Raw genomic sequence first — 21,135 nt, forward strand, 5'->3', positions numbered from 1 at the left:
TATTCATCTCTTAAAATGAAGTAAGAAACATTTCAAAAGCCGTATTCACATTAAATCAAGTTTCTGATTCGTGCATTGCAGGAATAAAGCAGTGTAATCACATCTTAAATTGGTTTACAGCAGGCTGTCTACCTTATCCTAGTGCTCAGGACTGATGAAATGAATAGTTTTAAAATAGCACTTTTTGAAATGACTGAGAATTAATAGTGCATAATTATCTCAGTGTTGACAAGTGAGAGATGTTTAACTCCTTAAATGAGCTTTCCTAATGAATCAGTGTCAGAGAAAGGCTTCATTGCCTGTACATTGTTGATTGATATCTAAGGGGATTGATTTAACCATAAAGGCATGCTAAAAGCCAATTTTAAAAATCATTTATGTAAAAACTAAATGACCCAACTTTCACTTACTAACGCTTTACTTAAGATTTTATTGTAGGCTTCAACAGTATTCTACGTTTTGGACTACCAGGAAAACCTTATTCCACATCTTATCTGCCTACTAGGAACTAACTATTCAACCTTTCCCTAGAGTTTCAGAAAAACAGACTGTAATATTAGGCTGCTGAGTGTCTAGAAGAAAAAAGGTAAATATTAAACTACTGAATTTGAAAAGCAGTACAGAGACTATGTTTCTGACCTTTATGTTTGAGGATTCTTTTTAAATTTTTTTAAAAATGTTTGTTTATTTTTGAGAGAGAGAGAGAGAGAGAGAGAGAGAGAGAGAGAGGCAGTGGGGCAGAGAGAGAGGGAGACAGAATCCAAAAGTAGGCTCCAGGCTCTGAGCGGTCAGTGCAGCGCCTGATGCGGGGCTCAAACCCACAAACCGTGAGATAATGACCTGAGCCGAAGTGGGAGGTTTAACCAATTGAGCCACCCAGACGCCCCTATATTTGAGGATTCTAATGAAAGACAACTACAATAAATCTCCATTTTTTAATAAAAAATTAATACATGTAAAAAACTTACAAAAATGTTATCTTTACCACATTGAACTTTACCATTTTTTTTTTCAACTTTTTTACTTTTATTTTTGGGACAGAGAGAGACAGAGCATGAACGGGGGAGGGGCAGAGAGAGAGGGAGACACAGAATCGGAAACAGGCTCCAGGCTCCCAGCCATCAACCCAGAGCCTGACACGGGGCTCGAACTCACGGACCACGAGATCGTGACCTGGCTGAAGTCGGACGCCTAACCGACTGCGCCACCCAGGCGCCCCGAACTTTAACATTTTATATTCATACTTTGACTCTACTTCATGTGAACTCATAACTACAGTATTCAATTCTGTGTCTTAAATCCTGTGGATAAAACAAATTTATATTTCTAAACACCTGGAAAAGTGAAACATTCAAGAGAAACATTCTCAGCAGCAGAGCTGTGCAGATGAACATAATACAGACCAGCTCTAATTTACTCTTTGTTTTTCTGTATCTTTCACATATGCCAACTGTCTAGCTTCAGGATGTGGCAGGCACTCCCTAAGAACTTTCTACGTTCTTAGGGGCACCTGAGGGGATCAGTCGGTTAAGTGTCCAACCCTTGATTTCAGCTCAGGTCACATTACGGTTCATGAGTTCAAGCCCTGCATAGGGCTCTGAGCTGCTTGGGATTCTCTCTCTCTCCCTCTCTCTGCCCATCTCCCACTTGCACACTCTCTCTCTCTCTCTCTCTCTTAAAATAAATAAACTTTAAAAGAAGAAGAAGAGGAACTTTCTATTTAATCCTCAAGACATCCAAAGAGGTAAAACAAACATTATCCCTGCTTTGCAGATGCTGGAGCTCACTGACCAGGGAGGCTCCTGTCCCAGGCACATAAATGGCAGTGGGTGGGGCCTGACCACGAACTAAGAGGACTGGGATGCAGAATGCAGGCACACTGTGGTGGCAAATGTTTTCTGGTTATTTTTCTGTCGGTAGAATGTGGAGGTGTTAGGTCAAGTTCAGTCATCCCTTCATGGATTCATTACCCTCAAGAGTCAGTTTTATGCTAGCACTCTCGCAGAGGCTGGAATGCAATGGCTCACAGCGGATGTGGTCCTTCTGTCTGGAGGCCACAGATAGCCCTGGGAGAAAGGGGGGTACTGCTTTGTTACTAGGTGCTTTATTTAAGAGAGCCTGGGGGTGGATAAATTTGGGATGCAGATGCACCCCCCTGACCTAGTATCCTTTCCTTAGCATGGGGGCGGGGGGGGGGTGCGGAATCTGAAGAGCTTCACCCTGAGACTGAAACAGTGAGAGCAGAGCGTGAAGACGCTCAGAACTAAGATGCCCGCCCAAAATGGTAGGCGCTCCACCCAGGCACACGGGGCCCAGTGCCACCAGACATGGGGGGAGGGCAGCAGGCTGTAACCAGAATGTCCACCCAAGGAGGTGTTCTGCAGAAACAAAGGGCCTTGACATTCCTTTAGGGAACCAAGGCCTCTGGACTGCATTCCTCCCCACGTACAACCCTGCCACTTTTCTCCTGGGTGCCTCGATGGAACACCAGGAATGAAGCTAGAACTTCACTAGTCCACTTCCCAGCTTCAGTCTTCCATCTGAGGTTTCCAATCACATAATTCAGACAACACGAAAACCTCAGACCGTTCTAGGCCCTTTAGTCATATTTAAACCAGGCATCAAAGCTCACTGGACTATTTTGCTAAGCTGACCCCTTATAATGTTTTTAGGTAAAATGACTTCTGAGGTCCAAATGTGCAGAGTTAAACCTGACTTCTTAAACCATAATTGGCTAAGAAATTGCTGTCAATGTTATTTTATGAATATTCATGAGTAAACATAAATGTGTACTGAATAGAAAAGAAAAGGTCGGACTTCCTCATCTGCATATAGGGATTATGAGAACTATTTCTTGAGAGTTATTAAATTAGTTACTGCATATGAACGAGCCTGATGGAATCTCGCGTCGGCAGGTGTTCAAAGATGGTCACATTTGAATTGTAAAGCAAAAGGAATTCATATTTTATTTATATTAAAAAGATGTACAAGAGAAATAGTACTTGCATTAACCAGCCTTAAACTCTCTCCGATAATTTTATTGCATTTACCAAGTACATAGAGATTCATATTGAAAAATAAAAAACATACTGAGAACCGCAGAGTTTCAAAGGCAAAAATGTACTTCACATATTACTTTGTAGGTAATGTTCCTTTTTCGCTTTCAATTTGTTATCTTTAGCACAAAAATGAAACTGTTAAAATACAAGACGTTTGTAAGAAGTTCTGGAAATTGGCCCTTCTAACTTTCTTAACGTCTGTGATGGTAGCCCTCCACGAGCCAGTCCGATGGCAGAAAAGCACTAGCGAGGCGCTTATAGTGGGGCGTGGGGTGCATGTGCAGTACAGAAAGACCAGGAGGTCTTAAACTGTCTTCTCCTCTGCTCAGCTCTTCAAGTGATGCCCCTGGAGATCTCCTTGCTCCCTCAGAAGAACACGATTTTAGACACAGCTGTTTGGCTATACCCCTTGCACTTGCAATTCTCTAGACTCACATCCCACACTGCGGGCTCAGTCCAAATATTCGAATCCCCACTGCTGACATCAGAAGAGCCGTTAATCAAGTGGGAACTGACGGCACTTCTTTTAGGAGACATGTTCCCAGTATAAAATCTAGATATCCCATCTCTGAATTGACATATGGCGAGCACTATCAGGCCTTTAGGAGGCAAAGAGCTGGCCTTTTCGAACTCTTTCCTCAAAATTAGGAGACTTGGAGAACAGCCTGTCGGTCGTGGAAAATCATCATCAAACACTGTGTGATGACTTGAAACCTGGTTCTAAAAAGAAAATCAAAAATTACAAAACACATTGAACAGTCTGTAACGTTTACAAGATTCTTATCTGCTCAGAGACACAGAAAGAATCAAATTATTCCCTTGGCCAGGGAAAATCCAGGTTCCCTTTTTCGGTGCTACTCTGTAACCCTCAGCCTGCCCTGTGGGAAGGTAATTATCAGGGCCAGAGGGATCATCCCTGCTGCTTGTCAGAAGGAAACGCAGGGAGCTAAATTAAGGTACTTAGAGGTAAGCTCACAGGTTGTGCAGGGCTTAGTGGTTCGACTCCTGCGGATTCTAGAGCCAAGCAGTAAATGCTCATGCTTATTCAGAGAGCAGGTACCGAAGGCAGCAGCAGAAACACAGCTTCTCAATCGTCCCCTCCAGTCCCTGCTAATCCATGGGAGTCCCACAGCTAACAACCTCAAGCGATGGCCTTAAAATACGAGTTTTCATGTTATTTCATTGCAGTGTCCTTGTACCAAAAATGTCTTTATGATGTAGTTTCCAGTTTACCTGTATGCATATAAGGACAAAAAAGACCACAGCAGGAAAGCTACTATTGTGAAAAAGAAGGACATAAAATTCAAGCAATGAATTAAAGAGGCAAATGAAGGAACTCTTTTCCTTTATTAGAAATAGAAGAAACAGATTGAGCTAATCTCCCGAGGGCCAGCAGCCGCCCCGCGTGGAACTCAGCCAGCTCCAGTCACAAAGCTCACTTAGGAGTTCTGCTCTGTGAAAAGAGAAGCCAGATGGGCTGTTTACTTTCAACAAGATAATTCTGGAGGAAATTGTTATAAGTCACAGAAACTTTTTAGCTTCATCTGCTATTTTAGCCTCTAAGCTGATGCAGAAGGCAGGGGGGAGGGTGCTATCAGGAAGGAGAGGAGAGCCATGGGAAGAGAACAGAGGAAATTAAGGAAAGTCTGGCCCAAAGCTTGGGCAGCAGGGTCTGTTGTCCAAGAGCAGAAGCCTCAAGGCCTCCCCGCCTGGACGGTACCCTCGCTCCGCCAGCCACTCCCATAACCATGGATAAGTGAGCTGATACCTCGGAGCTTCTGTATCCTCCCAGTACCATGGGGACCACACAGCGTCACGGAAGGTTGGGAAGATTATATGGCATGATGTGGGTACAGCGCTTAAAACACAACACACAACATGAGCTCCCAATGAACACTTGGCACTATTTTTCCCTCCGTAAGTTTCTCTTCTATTTGCAAAACGAAAAGAGAATCCATCACTCGTACACACACACAACTAAATCCTCAAAAGTACAGCAAGAACTAAATGCTATATTAATCTACTGATCATACTTGGTGGAATTTATATGTGTGGAAGCAAGTTACTTTACTTTGCTGTCACAGAGAAAAGTAATCCAGAAAATTTTATCCTTGGATCAAGAATTTCAAAGAGATTTTTCTACATAAAATTATTTCAAGAAAAACAGCTAGGCAATTGTACTAAGAAGTTCATTTCCCAGAAGCTTCCGATGAACATAAAAAATGCTTCCTAACTAGGAAAGCAAAATTTTCCCTATCCAGGTATAAATAATGACTACCAGGACAAAAGTCAAGATAATCCTTATACGCATGTACGACGGAAAAGGCATCTAGCAGCCTCATTCTCAGGATATGCAACATAGAAATATATTACTTATTAAACAAAACTAAAAGAATTCCAGTTAAGTTATGGGATCATTAGGTACCCAACTTAACCTACTTTTCTTTGTTTACACCTATAATATCATTCAACGACAACTGATGATTCTAAGAGAATATAAGACACTCTCTGAACAAGGCAATATACAATAATGTTCAGTCCACGTGTTTACCATGTCAAGAGAAAGGAATACATTTCTAGGAAGATTATTCCACATGAAGTACTAAAATAAAAAATATTTCAGTTTTGCCTGGTTACCTCTGAATTTATTTTGAGAAAAATCACAAATAGTTCATTTCACTGCCACATAAAGGAATGAGCATCACAATTTTTTTTGTCATACATTCTCTTTCTGAAAGGGAGGATATCCCAAAGAAAGAATCAATTTAATTTTCAAAATGTATTTATGGGTTCAGATAGGACAAACACAAAAGCAAAGCATATTTAAAAACTAGAAACTCTAAAAAAATATATTACTATATTTAATTTTTTTACATTCTTGGTGACTCCACCCAGCTGTGCCCTAAGAAAACTGAATAAGTCTTTATGGTATGAACACTTGAGAAAGGATACACACACACACACACACACACACACACACACACACACACACTAGAAACCTACAAGTTTTATGCCCTAATTACGACCAGAAAACAAACTGAAAAGAGTCTGCAAGGAAAGATAAAAAAAGTGGAAATCATATCTTTAATTATCCTTTGTAAAGTTAATATAAAATAAAATGTCCCTAAGTAGTAGAGAAAAGCAAATAACAAAGCAAGACAATTTTACATTTCAATAAATTGGAAATGGGCAGGAGAGGTGATTTCCTTAGAAACAACCAAATAGGACTTTATGACATTGTCTAAACAGTGATGAAACATTAAATGAAATATGAAATTGTCATCTTTCTACACTCAGAAGCTCCCCAGCTTTGAAAATAGCTATTATTTCATTAACCCAAAAGCCAAAACTCTAATGGCCTTTGCCATGGGTCCGACCCCATTCTGGGCAGCTTCGGAACTAACAATGCCTGTCTGTTCTGATACAGCATGAAGGAGAAGCAAAAAAGAGCTAAGCCTTGCTGGGAGAGCAGGCTGCCCCAGGCCTCTTACATCCTAAATATCCTATAGAGCATGCCAAGACTACAAGGGCCTGACTGCTTTTTCACCTGGGCCATTTCTCAGAATTGCTTTTGCAGATAAGAGATAAGGCAGCCTCTCCTCCTAGACAAAGCAGGCTTGATTACTGCTTGCTTATGGCAGTGACTTCCCCCAGCTCAAAGATTCTCAGTTGCAATGCAAACTCACTGCGTATACAGCCATCATCTGGACCATGGGATTCGGGAGCAAGGCAACTGATACCAATATGCTGATACTCATGCTGCTGGTTTTACCTTAGTATTCACATCCTTTGTCTCTGACCCAGAAGTCTTATTTCTGGGCCAGCAACCATGAAATAGTACTCGCTAAATTAATAGTTTGTCAGTAGGGTAACATCAAGTCCCAGACCAGATAGTTGGGGCAAAGGGAGGAATACTGAGAGAAACATAGCTTTCTGAAAGAAAGAAAAGGGCTCATAAGTTGGGTTTGGGGATATGAAAAAGCTCACCAGAATCTACAAGCGAATGCTCTCATCAAAGGGAGGGGTAAGGGGGGGGGAATAAGGATCCCCACTGTCCTGCCCATTAGTGGGCCTGAAAGAAGGCAGGATGGAGACAAGCTATAGCAATGGTACCTTGGTTGTTGCTCATTCATTCACCTGTACCCAGGGGAGGAAGGGAGGTCATCGTGACCGTGGGACAGCTAGGCCTTCAGCCTAGGAGAAAGGCAGTATATGTGTGGGTACTGAGTCAAGGATTTCTCAATGCTGTACAATGGTGTCTGTAATGATGACCTCGTTACTGATGGTCTTTGGGAGGACCAACAACATTAGAAGTTCTTTTTGTTGAGCACTAACTGGGCAGCTGCTTGGAACCAAAAGCAAGTGTGCCTTGTTTATTGACATGAAAGAGTTGTCTCCCTCTCCATTACCTGATGCTTGCCTTCCCCTCTACTCTGACTTTAGGTGCTTTAAGGAGAAAGATGATTAGGGTGGGTCCAAGGTCTCTCTGTCCCCAAAAGGTACTGAAAGCCATACACACTGGTCCTAGTAGATGGGGAAGAAAAGGACCCAAAGTTTATGGCTCTGTTGGATACAGGAACCCAAGTTCCACCCTACCTATTCCCATGGACAGAAGGGCACTGAATCCAGCTGTTGGGGTTTGGTGCTTCTCAGTAGAGAAAGGAGGCTGAGATAATCTTGTGAAAAGAACCTCCGGGCTAATTCAGTGTGCTGTTGTGGTGGTTTCCATCTCTGACTGTATAATCAGAATTGATGTGTTACACATCTGCACTTCACAGTTCCCATGTCAGAAGGGGTTTTCATGTTCAGGAACTGTTGCCCATAGAGAGGTTATTTCCTGGTCATCGCCTTCTCAATGGAACCACAAAGTCCATCCTTTTACTTTTTTTAAACAAGTAGCTATTAACACGCAACTAAAGCTCTTGTGAAAAATGAACACCCAACGTTCTCACTGTCATTTGGTCTCCCTGGACTCAACAACTAATGAGATGGGAATAACAGGCCTTGCTAGTCAAACAGAAATGGTATATTCAAGAGTAGAGCTGGTCTAGCCCTAGCACCAGCTCATCTTTACATTAAAAAAAAAAGGCAGCTACTCCTTTGGAGAAAACTAGATTTTCCGTTCCACCACCTGAAACACAGCTGCTGGTCCAACAGGGCTCACAAAGGTTCCTTTCAAGTTCACTGACAGGCCAAGTTCACTGATGGCTTGGCTAAGTTAAAAAGTGCATGGTTCCTCTAAGCAGCAGCTATCCAGCCCCAATGACAGGCCTGGAAGACCAGCTGTAGTAAGGACCAGTCACCAGTCACACAATAGTCTTAATGAAAAGTTGTCACTGTTGTCTTAGACAATGCACCTGAGGACCAGGAATTTTATATTTTTATAGACTCTTGGGCAACTGCCAATGGCCTAGATACTTGTCTTGTCTACAAACTAAAAAACTATAGACTGGCAGATTAATGAACCTCTCTATGTAGAAGCACATACTGTAGAAATAAATTGTGGCTGCTGACCAGTGTGGGTCGCTGATGTAGACGTTTGGGGTAAGGGTCTGTTCTCTCGTGAGACCCACTGGGATCAAGCTGTTGTCCAAGCCCGTGCTGCCCAGATCATTGCCTTCACTATTGGGACCCATCGTTGGGTCCCAATGCTAGAGATGGCAGCATATCCACCATCATGGATGAGAACAAAGCGAAGGTATTTCTGATGCAGAAGCTATGACTGCAGATCAGACTTGTGACTCCTGACACAAGTTGGCCCATTTGTCTCGCAGAGAAGGAGGCCATGTTTGCCATGTCCACTCCCAGCAAAGTGACTACATCAAACCTTTGTCTCCCATTTTAGGATAACCCTAATGCTTTACCATTGTCAATAGCTGGGATTTTGGTTTGTTTGTTTGTTTGTTTGTTTTTACTTTACTGTCTAATCAGCTGACTTTGGTCCTACCACTGTGGCTCTTGAAACTAAATGGCGTCATGTTCTTAACTTTGCCATACTATCTTTAGTCTGACAGTGGTATGTCTTTTGCCATAAAGACCACCCAGTGGTGAGGCCAGTAGTCAAAGTGATCAATAGACATTTCATGACCTTTATCATCCTCAAGTTCCTGTCATTACTTAGAGGTACAATGGACTTTAAAAATCAATTCAAAAAGATTTCTGATTCTACCTGTCTCATCACCTCCTGATCTACCCAGGAGTAGTTTGGTAGTTTGGTAGTTTGGTACTTTGGTAGTAAGGTAGTTTGGTCACTAGATGTAGCCATCCCCAGAAAGGGTAAGGACTTACATGGACTTATGGTGAAAAACTGAGATTTCTCCCTGACCATTCCTAGGCATGATGCATTTTTCTTTCCCCTAACAGGAACCCCAAGCCAGGATAACTGATATGCCCTCTAAGTGGAAGCCCAATCAAAAGGGGTCCTAGAAGATTCAAATATAAATTTGGTTCAGCCACTGGATATCTGTGTTGGAGTGACATTGGTCCTAGATCGTGGAGATAATGACCATTTGGGTTACTGAGTTGAGTACACTGCTCACCAAGTATCTCCACAAGGGGCAAAGTGGTGGGCGTGGAGAGTCTCTGTAAATTGTATAAATATGCCCTTATCCCATCTGCATTTAACAAAAGGACTGGAGGAAAGATAAAGTTAAAGATAAAGTTATAGCTACTGGAAAGGGACATAACCAATCCCATGGCTGTGGAGGAACAGCAACAAATCTGGCAACCAGGAGGGATCACGTCACATCCCAAGAGGTTCGAGTGGGTGTGATTAATACTCTCTTAATCCTCTATATCCAGTGCATCAATCTGGCAAAACAGTCATATGACCCACATGAGTCAAGCAGCAGTGGTGACTGGCAATCTGACTCACTAACACACTTCTAAGCCTGTCATTCCCATCCATGGGCTACAAAGACAGAAAATGTCACATGGATATGGCTGTTCCTGAACTGCTCTGCTGTGCCCAATGACATCAACAGCAGCTCCAAAACACGGCCCTCCTCTCATACCTGTGCAAACTCCCAGACTGGCACAATCTTGTTTCAAACTGATGGATACAAATCCATAAGCTTGTCCAGATTCCAAGGCAGCCTTAGGTGGTGCCATGCATGGCAATCAAGGCTGCAGCTACTCAGAATACTGTGTATGTGGCTTAATGAAACCAGTGGAACAGTGATCCAAATCCCAGGTAGCAGCAAATTTCAAACTAGAGTGACCTGTGCTCTCTCTGTGGGAGAGAGTGGAGTATGCAACAGCTCTCCACGGGGCATGAGGGTTACTTTCTGGACCATCTATTGCCCCTGTTATTATTATTGGCAATGTTTTTCCAAACTTCCTTGTATGGGTCATAATAAATAATAGATTCGATAATAATTAAGCCCTACTGGTCTCCTCTTGGGATCTAGTCACATTAGGCTGAGTCAGAGACACTGACAGAGTGGGGACAGATGGAGGTAGGGTCGATATTGCAAGTTGGCTTCATCCTGCCACTGGGGATCCTATTGATCACAGCTTGAATTAAATGCTATATGAGACAAGTTGAATAGATTTGGCCCAAGTCTCTGTTGGTCCAATTCATCAGAGTGACCAAGGCGTGGCATACTCATATGAAAATTCATCACAAAACAGTGTATTAAAACTGCTGGGTATTGGAAGAGAGTTTTCTTCGGACTCACACTCCCCTATGTGTCTTGCTAAGTGGACCCATGTGTGGTCTCAATTTCTCTCTTTACCTGGGCCATTTCTCAGGGTTGCTTACGCATCCAATAACCTTAAGAAATAAGGTAATGTTTACCCTCAAGGAAAAGATTTGCTTACTGCTTGCTATAAAAGTGGCAGATGCTTCAAGCTCAATAAATGGTCCTCATCTGCAATGCAAACCCACTGTATGCATGGCATCCATATGGGCCAAAGCACAGCACACTCACGGGATTTGGAGGCAAAGGAAATTGGTGTAAATACGAAAACACTTAAGCAATTTGCTGTGTCGTGAGTAATAAAGTCCTTCTTCTCTGACCTGTGAGTCTTGTGTCTTCTGACAGCATCCATGATACATTAGCAGGCTAGTTATTAATTTGCAAGTAGACTAAAAATCAACTCCCAGACCCAGTAAGCTCATCCCTGGCTTGAACCACCTATGATATCTGATATAAAGCCCAGTTCAGGCAACCATTTCCATAGTTAATGCTCAAATATAAACCGACATAGGTGTCCTAAAGTTGAAGCTACTCATCCTAGACTGTCTGATGAAAGCAAGAGAAAATCATTAATGTATGAAGGTAAAACGGGGATCACTTCCTTATCTCCGAGAACCTAAAACTATGGATTCTCCTACGGGGCCTCCACATAAAGCTGAAATTCTTCCCTGCAGTTCCAGTTCCCCCAGCACAAAGTCCCTACGAAGGGGAACTGGTACTACCATTGTACTACATGATAATGTGGAGAGGAGACACTGAGTATATGAGATATCGTTATACTCTAGTTGAGGCAAAAGAGTGATTTGGGATACGCCCTGGACAGGAAGGGAATGAATATGGAGTGTTACTAGCCATGGACAAGGTATTTTAATTCCAAGCCTGATTTTCAAAAGTGCCATTAGTTGATCGATCCATCCACCAATCGATCAACCAAACAAACAACCCTACCCTCTTGGGTGCAGAAAAATAGCAAAAAGACCATTGTTTATAACATTAAGTTTCTGCCAAAGGGGAGGAAAAGCAGGAAAGTACGCACGATGCAGGGAATAAAAACAGTTAAGAAAGGTAATTTTATTTTCCATTGTCAAAACTCCCACAAATGCGAAGCATTTAGGATTCAAAATTCACCTTCAGAAATTTAATAAACAGACCCAAATGTCACAGAACAATTTGTGCACGATTACTGCAAAAGATCGGTCTATTGGCTATTAGTCACTGCTAAAAGCAAACTAAAACAAAGAACTTGAGAAGGAGGATGAAATAACAATTCAGAAGCAGAATTATAAATGTCAGCACCAGATTCCCTCAGAGTTATATCCAGACTTCAGGCGAAGTAGCAAATGTGACCAGTAAACATTCCAGATTTACTGCTTTGTAATGTATAGGATTACAACAAACTGTGCTAAAAATTAGGAAAATTCACAAGCTGAGAAAGTAATTTCATATTCACTTGTCTCCATAATTCATTAAAAATAAAAATAAATGGTTTTTGAGAACAACCACAGACATGAATTTGATGGATGACCATTTCTCCGCCCCTGTGAGCCATGAGGAAAAGGTAGATATGTTTATTCATAATGCTCTGTGTCCTCATGGATAAGTGATGCTGCCAGGGTTTCCTGTTATTCAATTATGTGCAGGCAGAATAAATGCCTGATGTGGAGACTGCTGGGGTTGTGCTTGCTCACTGCAGAGAGACACAAATACTTCAAAACGCTCCATAATTAAAAAAAAAAAAAAAAAAAAAAAAGGTTAAATTTTCAACCTGTCTTTATAAATAACACGAAATATAATAACACTTTTAGAACAATTATGAAAAAAAAAATCCACCTCCAAGTCTTTGTTTCAGAGCTGGGACCTTTGTATCCTCTAGGGTCTTTGTATAGCAGGGCTGGTGGGGAGATGGGGGGGTGGGGTGCAGACTCCAGACAGAAAACTGTATGGATGACATCAGAGCAGGTCAAACACTAAGAGCATGAAAACGAATCTATTTTTCCCATTTAAAGAGAATCCCTCAGAATAATTAAAATGAATTCCTACCCAAATTAGATTGCCTTGAAGTTGTCTGAGCAAGGCTTTAGGCATTATAAACTCTCCTTGACTTTGGCCTGCCAGGTTTCCTCAATCAATCATGCAGGAGCCTAAAATTAAATTGAAATGATTAGATCAAGGAAAATCAAATTTTTTGACATTTAGTTTCAGTAATGTGATTATGAAGCTTTTAGTGATATTGTAATTACTTTGAAGCTTTGAGCATATGTTTCTACTGAGAGTATTCCATGGAGAAAAGCTGCATTAGGGAAACAAGTAAACACAGACCCCAGTGAAGCACTGGGGTCCGTGTTTGTCGTAAAATTAAAAGCTATGGGTGGAAAAGAAACAATGCATCCATGTGATTTACACTCTAAACATCCTGCAGAGAGTAACCACTTGAAAATCCCAGCTAATTCCAGAATTAAAATAACAGAATGGCTTCCCTCCAAGAGCAGCATCAGAGAAGCAATAAGGAGAAATAACAGTAAAGACAAAGAAAGAAAGAAAGAAAGAAAGAAAGAAAGAAAGAAAGAAAGAAAGAAAGAAAGAACGAACACAGGTTATCATTCTGTAATAGCTCCAGTTTTTGCCCAGGAAAATGGGACTAAGATGTCTCTAAAATTAATAAATCTCTTCTCAGAATGTGAAACATTTTAATATACAGTACTTCGTCTATGCCAAAATCAAACCATATAATGACTATGTTTTTCTATTCTTTCACCCATTCCAACACTTACTGGGATTATGCTGGTTTAGGGGTTACAAAGCTAAATGAGATGAGGCCCCACCCCCCAGGCAAATATCTGAAGAGAGTGGATTCTTCAAAGCAGGTACTTCAACCTCTCAGCGACAGACAGGACAGGAAGTTAGAGAAGACAAAAGGAGAGAAGAGACAATGGTCTCCTCCCCTTTGATTCGCACTTCCACTTATTCAACAAGTATTTATTAAGTACAAGCATATTCCTTCCCCGGAGAATGAAACACATAGGTAAACACACAACATTAAGATGAAATGAGCTTAGATCTTTAATCTTTAGCAGGAAAATCATCCCATCAAAATAATCTGAAATACACGAACCTTTTGAAGAAGGATTTGCTCACTCTGATTATCAAAGCCTACCTAATTGTCCTAACAGCTTAAAGATCCTAAGTAGGAAGCCGTGCAAAGGACTTGGTGTTTACCTTAGGTCGAACCAGTTTTATTTTTTTATTTGAATTCTCTTCTTACTCAGCCACAGACACCATCACTTCCTACTGTCTTAGAAGAGCCCTAATTCATCAAGTTTTGTGCACCGAAAACTGACCACTACCGGCTGTCAAATTTGGTTCCCCGCCCCAAAGGGTCTTGGAATCTGACACAGAGTGTCCATTTGTTGCAGACGTGAAGCTCTTCATTAAATCGGAATAGACCAGATTAGTACTGTCATAACTGCTGTGACCCAAAAGTGGCCTGCTGCCAAAGTTATCCTTCTGAAACTAAATCTGACCATCCCCCTACCTGGCAATTAGACCAAGTGGCTCCTCAGGACCAGCCTAGCAGAACCTGAACTCTGCAGCACAGGACAGAAAAGTGTCCTGAGCAGGCCCCTATCCCTCTTCACCTGACCCCTCATCCCTTCCTTCTCTGAGCTCCCATCCACTACTCCGCCGTCCTCAGAACAGCCTCCGCATTCAAACCCTCACATCTTGCTTCGTTAGGAATGCACTCTCTTTATTTGCCTGCTCAGGAGACCACTCATCCCCACAGGTCCAGCTCAAAAGCTCTCCTCTGAAGGTTCCCCTGGACAAGTCAACACACTTCCATTAGAGCTTCTCTTACTGCTGATCACTCTGTCGCAGGTTTTCACAACACCTTCACCGAAGTGTGACTTCCTCCTTCGGATGTGCTGACTTGCCACGCGTATCCGTCCATTCCCTTTAACACGAGGTCCCAATAAACGTTTGTTGAATTTAACGTTTATTTTCTTACTTCCTTTCTTTCCGATCCAAATAAACTTTTTTTCTTGCAAATCTATTTCTACATCTATTTTAAAAATGTGTCCCATATTTCCCTTAGAGTTTCTCCTAATGTACAATGTGTAATTGAGTATCTTCCAAATGTTTCAGCTAAAACTGCCTCATGAAACCAAATTCTATACTGACATATTGATTAAAAAATGAAGCAAATCAAGCTCCATAATTTCATTCTTTTTATCCTTCGTCACTTTACTAGAATTTACTTAAAACTTCTAGCTGTGCGGGCACCCGGGTGGCTCAGTCAATTAAGCATCTGACTTCAGCGCAGGTCACAGTCTCACAGTTTGTGACTTCGAGCCCCACATCGGGTTCTCTGCTGGTCAGCACAGAGCCCACTTCAGATCCTTTGTCTTTCTCTCTCAAAAAATAACAAGTAGTAAAAATTTTAAAAATTATTTTACAAAATAAATAAATAAAACTTCTGTGTAATTTTCAACCAAGCCAGGTTAGTTATTATTTAGGAAGGGCAGTGCAATGTTCAATCATTGCACAGGAGCATTCGGTGTCTGACATTCATAGTGAAATGGCAAATAAGAAATAAAAATGTATAGTAAATGGTTATTTGCTCCTGCTTTGCCTGATCATGTGTTGTTGTGTGAAGTCATATTTCCTGTCAACAGCATAACAAAGCTTCCCCTGCTCTACAGGATACAAATGAGCGCCTGGTACAGCAAATAACCCAGCTGTAATTCACTGTTTCAGTCCTGGAGTGTAGCCACATGTTCTTTTGCCACCTGAGAAAACTACCTTGAAAAGTGAGTTATGTCCTTGGCCAGCCTCATCAACTAGTCCACAAAATAAATATTAGATTCCTCACATGTGACATTACTACGTTGCCTCTAAATGACCTCAGAAAGGCAAAATCAAGTAGTATCACTGTCAACCCAACGCCCTCTATCTGCTTTCCTTAGTTCATAATAAGACACTTCAAAACCAGCCGTCAAATGGGGAAAGCCTTCATGGTAATGGTGGTAGCTGAAAAGGATCGCCTCAAGATGGCCAAGTCCTAGTCCCTGAAACCTGGGAATGTGACTGTATGGCCAAATGGACTTTGCAGATGCAATTAAATTACACATCCTGAGAGTGTAAGGATCTTGGGAATGTAATCACAGGTGTCCTTATGAGAGGGAGGCAGAGGAGATCTGACCACAGAGAAGGAGACGTGATGTGGCTGCAGAAAGCGAGACTGGAGTGAGGCAGCCAGGAGCCAGGAAGAAGCCTGCAGGTCCAAGAGGAACCTTTGCCAGGGCTGTGGGAGGCTGTTCTGCTAACGCCTGACTTCAGCCCCTTGAAACTCAGGTTGGATTTGTGCCCTCCAGAACTGTAAGAGAATAAATCCGTGTTGTTTTAAGCCACCAGACGTGTGATAATTTGCTACAGCAGCAAACAGGAAACTAATACAAGGACTGAGTCATGCCTCAAAAGTGTATAAAAAGTAGTGAAATGATGGTGCTAATCTCTGTCTTCCAGAAAACACTACTTCTATGATCAGAACATGAGATTACTGAATGCTATGACTAGTGACTTATCTGACATAATTTGTCACAGAAATACAATCAGTTCTACATATATTACAACGGTGATGCATCTGTCTAACCCTTACCACTGTGTTTATAACATTTATTGCATTTCTGTATTTGCAATATATTATAAGCTTAATGTTGACCACCTGAAAAACATAGAAAACTACTATGCAAAAGAGTCCCACAAATCCAAAGATAATAATTTGGGGGGATACTTTCTGAAATTGTTACATATAGAATGCTATCTAGTTTTCAGTTATGGTAACTAAGCTCTTACATTATTTTTTTTTAATCTTTCTGAACTATTAAAGAATTCACATATACTCATCAGGCTTAGGTCATAATGTAATATTCTAATCATCATCGTTGCTTGAAGACAAAAAAAAAGTCATATCACCTTCAGAAATCTGACCTCAAATGGCATCACCTATTAATCTCTGAGCAACTTTACCAGCATAACTTGTATTCTGTTGGCCATAAAATGATAAAATCCAGACAGGATTTTTAATCAATTTATACACAAAGAATTGTGACAATAGTGACTGGACCCAACAGAGAAGTTCCCCATATGTTAGGTTCCAAATAAAAATTATTCCATAATTCCCCCCCCCCCCAAAAAAAAGTAAAACTATAAAATGTGTGGCAGTGTTGCAGTGTCCAGAAGCAGCCAGGGTATAAAGGCGAGCACAGACACCCGGCCTGAGATCATCAGACACTGAGAATAAGACTGTTTGGTGAATTCTTTGGAATCAAGCCGATGAAAAAACACCAATACATTTGACAGAAACTCTGCATGTAGTGAGAAACTGCAGGTGCCACACACATACCTAAAAATGGACAGTGAAGACAAAGAAAGCTCCAGAGAGACCACAGCACAGGAAGAAATCCAACGGCTGGGCATCTCACCAATTCCTAACTGCAGAGTGGGAAGCAAGTATCAGATCTCCACTACATATTCCTGTTCGTATCCAGTAAGTACGTCTAAACTGCACAGTAAAACATATACAATTCCTATCCAATACTATGATCTCAGGCATCTTCATTGGAAATCATGTTTCCATATTGTCACACGTAGTTATGCAGACGGGGAAGGCCTACCTCGGGCAGGCTCCAGGTGTTTGTGGTGGCCAGCTCAGATGAGCAGCAGCTTAGGGAATGCTGCCTCAGTTGTATTTAAATCTGTACCTCTCACCCCCCCCCCCCCCAAGGACACACCACAGAGCTGGGAAGGACTCCGGCTTGAACTCCCGCCAGAGTTCAAGCGCAGAAAGAAGCACCTAGAGCATGAAATTTTATTCGGCCTTTATTTCTGCAGGCGGTGTGCCGGACTGTTGCCCAATCCTCTAGCCGGCCACAAGTTCTCACTCCCCGCAGCTCTGGATCAAGGAATGAAACAGATCCAGGACCCGATTCCTCAGAGAGCAAAATGCAGAAACAGGGCCTGTTTACTGCAGACCGCTCCCCGCACAGGGCACAGGGAGGGACCCTGGAGGTCCCCAGGCTCATCCTCACTGTGACCCTCAACCAAGTCAAGCCCTGGGGGATCCAGCAGCAAGCAGGGAAAGAGCTCCCCACTTAATTATTCACACGGCAGCTGCTCCTTCAAGCTGAAGAATGAAATGTTAGAATTCCAGCTTCTGAGAAACTCAGGGAACATGGAAAGGGAAAACAATAAGACCCGAGAAAGGGGGGGGGGGCAGTGCAGGGAGCTGCTGGGACACCGCCACCCCCCACCCCCCAGGCAAACTACCTCAGTCCTGTTTGTGCCATTCATACAGAACGAGCTTCAGGTGTCTGTCTTATCTTTCCATGTTCTGGAAAATGCATCTACTCTGCACAAGGAGCTTACAAAATCACTACTTAGTTACAAAGTGCTTCATCTAAGGTCACCTGGTTTATGCACTGAAATTCCACAGACGTTTAACAAGAGGAATAACTGGTACATCCATCGATTAGGTAAATAATGCAATTGCCCCAATTGGAACACTGATATTAGCTCCCTAATCAGTATTTTTTTCCCATTTATTTGATGAGGGTGGGTTGATAGGGTTTTGAGGGACACGTAAGGTTGCTGTATATTGTACATAAAGCTTTTTCTTTCTTCCAATGGTAAGGGCTCTAATGTTAACCTTCATCATGAGGGACCCTGTGCAAGTTTTACAGGAAAAGTAAATTGAAGAAATCATCAGGAACCTCTCAATACTATCAAAAAATACAAACACTGGTCCAAGGATGATGGTCTCCATCCTTGGCCAGGTGTCTAAGTTGTGCAGATGTGGAAAAGGAACCAACCCTTCTGTACACTATTCTAGGTCACTCAGGACCTCAGCTTTAGCGACAGTGTTCTCTCCATGTACAGAAGAAACTATAAGTAGAGACCTAAGCATCATGTACCACACATCAAAGAGGGGCACAGAGGGTATTTTTGGAACACACAAAAAATTTTAAGCTTTACTAACATAAAAAACAAAAACAAAAACAAAAAAACCACCTTCCTGTCTATGAGGGACATTTAATACATTCTAAAAAAATAAGAACAATTTTTAGTGTTAGAAAAAATGGCCCTTTATCGGAGAGGAGTTAAGGACATCAAAAAAGGCGCCATGCTGGCAAAAGATGTCTCCTCCCCTGCAGCCACCCTGTGGCTCTCTTAGTGGAAGACGGTCTCCTGCTTGGGAGAAAGCAGAAGCCAGTAACGGTTCCCTGGGCTCGCGGGCACTGTACTCCTGCCACAGACGTCTTTCTGAAATGTCATCCGCTCGTAAGGCTCTTCCACGAGCAGTGGCTCACTGACCCCTCTGGGGCACTACAGTACGAAGCTGGCCTCCGTGACCCCGCTTGCAGACCACGCCCTTCCAGCCTGGTGCCAGCCTGCTCCCCCGCCCTCCGCCCCACGGCTTGGTCTTCAGCCCCCTCTTCCCTCTCCCTGCGGGGCCTCCGCTCACGTCTGTCCCTCATCTAGCTAGATGAACTCCTACTAGTCCTTCAGTGCCTCTGGACACAGCGGATCCACCAGGCTTCCGAGCTGCCCCCTCCAGGGCCTCCCTGGAGAAACCTCGATCACGGCACTCACAAGTGAGGACTGCAAAGCCTTTATCTTCCGGTACACCTTCCACACTAGGAGGTGACCAACAGCAGTTGCTAAAGTCTTGGTTGATTCTACAGGAGGAGCTGATGGCTCCAGACTGACAAGTGTGAGAGCTGACACACAGGCGGGGATCTTAAGGAAAACTTCACACAGAGTTGGTGTCCTGTGAAATGGAACTTGCAGGATGCACAGACGCACCGCAGCGAGGAATAACGTGCAAAGACGAGACACTAATGATGTGAGCAAAAGAGACGAAAAGTTGTGGCGTGCTGCTGCATGTGTGTGCATGTGTGTAGCGTGTCTGCGTTAACATATACACATATCTTTGTAATTACTCTGCTTCTGTTGGGGAGAGGCGGGAATCGGTACCCCAAATGCAGGTCATATCGGTCCAAGCAGACCGCAAACTCGTCGGGGAGAGACGGTCTCCTAGTTCCCTGCGTCCCCTCCCCACAGGTAATATACACACATTTGCCCCGGACCTGGACCTCCCCTGCATACCACCACCTAGTACCATCTAGTTTTGGAAAGAATTGACACAGAGATCATTATTGTGAGTCGAAATACCTGTTAACCCATATAGAAGAAAGGTTTCCATTTAGTGAAGACAGATACTGGAATAAACCTGGTAGAAGGCTCAGATAATTAGGACATACGGTGCTGGGGGAAATGTAATAATATCACCGCAATTCTTTTTAAGCAAGCCTCTCCCCTATAGGGGGAAGTAAATAATCCAGGAAGGTGAACTGTAACACAAATCAGCCAACTGTCACATAAATCTCCTTCTTTAATTTTACAAAACTTAAGAGAGAAACCATTCAGGTTACTACAAAGAAATCTTTAAAATGAGCTCATTAAATGCAAATTAAAACAGAAACACTGAATAAGCGCTGGGCCACAATTAAAGGCTGAAGAAACAGCAGGTAAGAAACAATTCTCATTGATCAAAGAACGAAAAGCTAACAGAATAGAGTATTCTGCATTGAAACTGCTTTCATGAATATGAAGCGTTTCGAAGTAAGGAGTTTTTTTTTTTTCTCTCATTTTTCAAAGAAGCTTTGGAGGTAGAAATGGATCTGCATATCTTAACACAAAGTACTTCCATTGTATCATTTTCAAGCAATGAAGCTCTGAGGTTTCAAAAAAATGTGGACTTCAAAAAAATCCTTAGAAATCGTTCCAAAATTGAAAGGGGCAGAAGGTCATCATTTCTGAGCCTTTGGACCCAAAGAAAAACTGTACATAATTACACAAAATCGTCTATGCAAAGATTCAGTAGAATTTCTTTTATGACACAATTGTACCTCATGGTAAATAGAAGCTTGCAGAGCCTGTCTTGAGTACTTCGACGTAGGGTCACTTTTTATCTAAAAGTATTGAAAAGGCAAAGCGAGTACCAGTACACAGTACCTTCAACTAGAAATATAAACTCTGAGACTTTAAAATTCATCACATGTAAGTTTTAAAACAAATATATAGATTTATAGGAAAATAGTAAAGTGAGAGCGTACACTCAAGATAGAAAGAGCATTTTTTTTTTTTCTATTTTATTCACTGTGTATCCCTGGCACCTGGAGTGGCACTGGGCACACAGCAGGTGCTCAATTATTGGATCTGCTTTCATGAAAATAAAACAATAGAAAATGAGAAGTGAGGGGAGGGGTTCCTTATAAATTCATTTTAAAAATTAAAATATACTGGTTTTCATTTATCAT

General features: G+C 42.2%; 2 protein-coding genes and 1 long non-coding RNA gene across 5 annotated transcripts in view; 1 reads left to right on the top strand and 2 right to left on the bottom strand.

The window, feature by feature from the left end:
• PRKN (parkin RBR E3 ubiquitin protein ligase) overlaps positions 1–21,135 on the bottom strand; it is a 1,336,804-nt gene that overhangs the window by 1,311,975 nt on the left and 3,694 nt on the right. The window lies entirely within an intron of this gene.
• LOC122238807 lies at positions 1,649–17,545 on the bottom strand. The gene is made up of 4 exons (XR_006217995.1): positions 17,160–17,545; positions 15,957–16,130; positions 12,800–12,900; positions 1,649–3,779 (listed from the first exon to the last, which is right to left on the bottom strand). It is a non-coding gene; the product is annotated as an uncharacterized LOC122238807 (long non-coding RNA).
• The window catches only part of PACRG (parkin coregulated), a 509,535-nt gene continuing 507,445 nt past the window's right edge, over positions 19,046–21,135 (top strand). The window contains exons 1-2 of one of the 2 annotated variants that reach the window (XM_042987492.1): positions 19,046–19,407; positions 19,498–19,658. In XM_042987492.1, the coding sequence (XP_042843426.1) occupies positions 19,605–19,658 (54 nt within the window). In that variant the 5' untranslated portion in view covers positions 19,046–19,407; positions 19,498–19,604. Of the gene's footprint in view, positions 19,659–21,135 lie in introns of both variants that reach the window. The other variant, XM_042987491.1, reaches the window with a different exon arrangement.

Source organism: Panthera tigris, chromosome B2 (assembly GCF_018350195.1).
Source record: "Panthera tigris isolate Pti1 chromosome B2, P.tigris_Pti1_mat1.1, whole genome shotgun sequence".
In the NCBI taxonomy this organism is placed as follows: domain Eukaryota; kingdom Metazoa; phylum Chordata; class Mammalia; order Carnivora; family Felidae; genus Panthera; species Panthera tigris.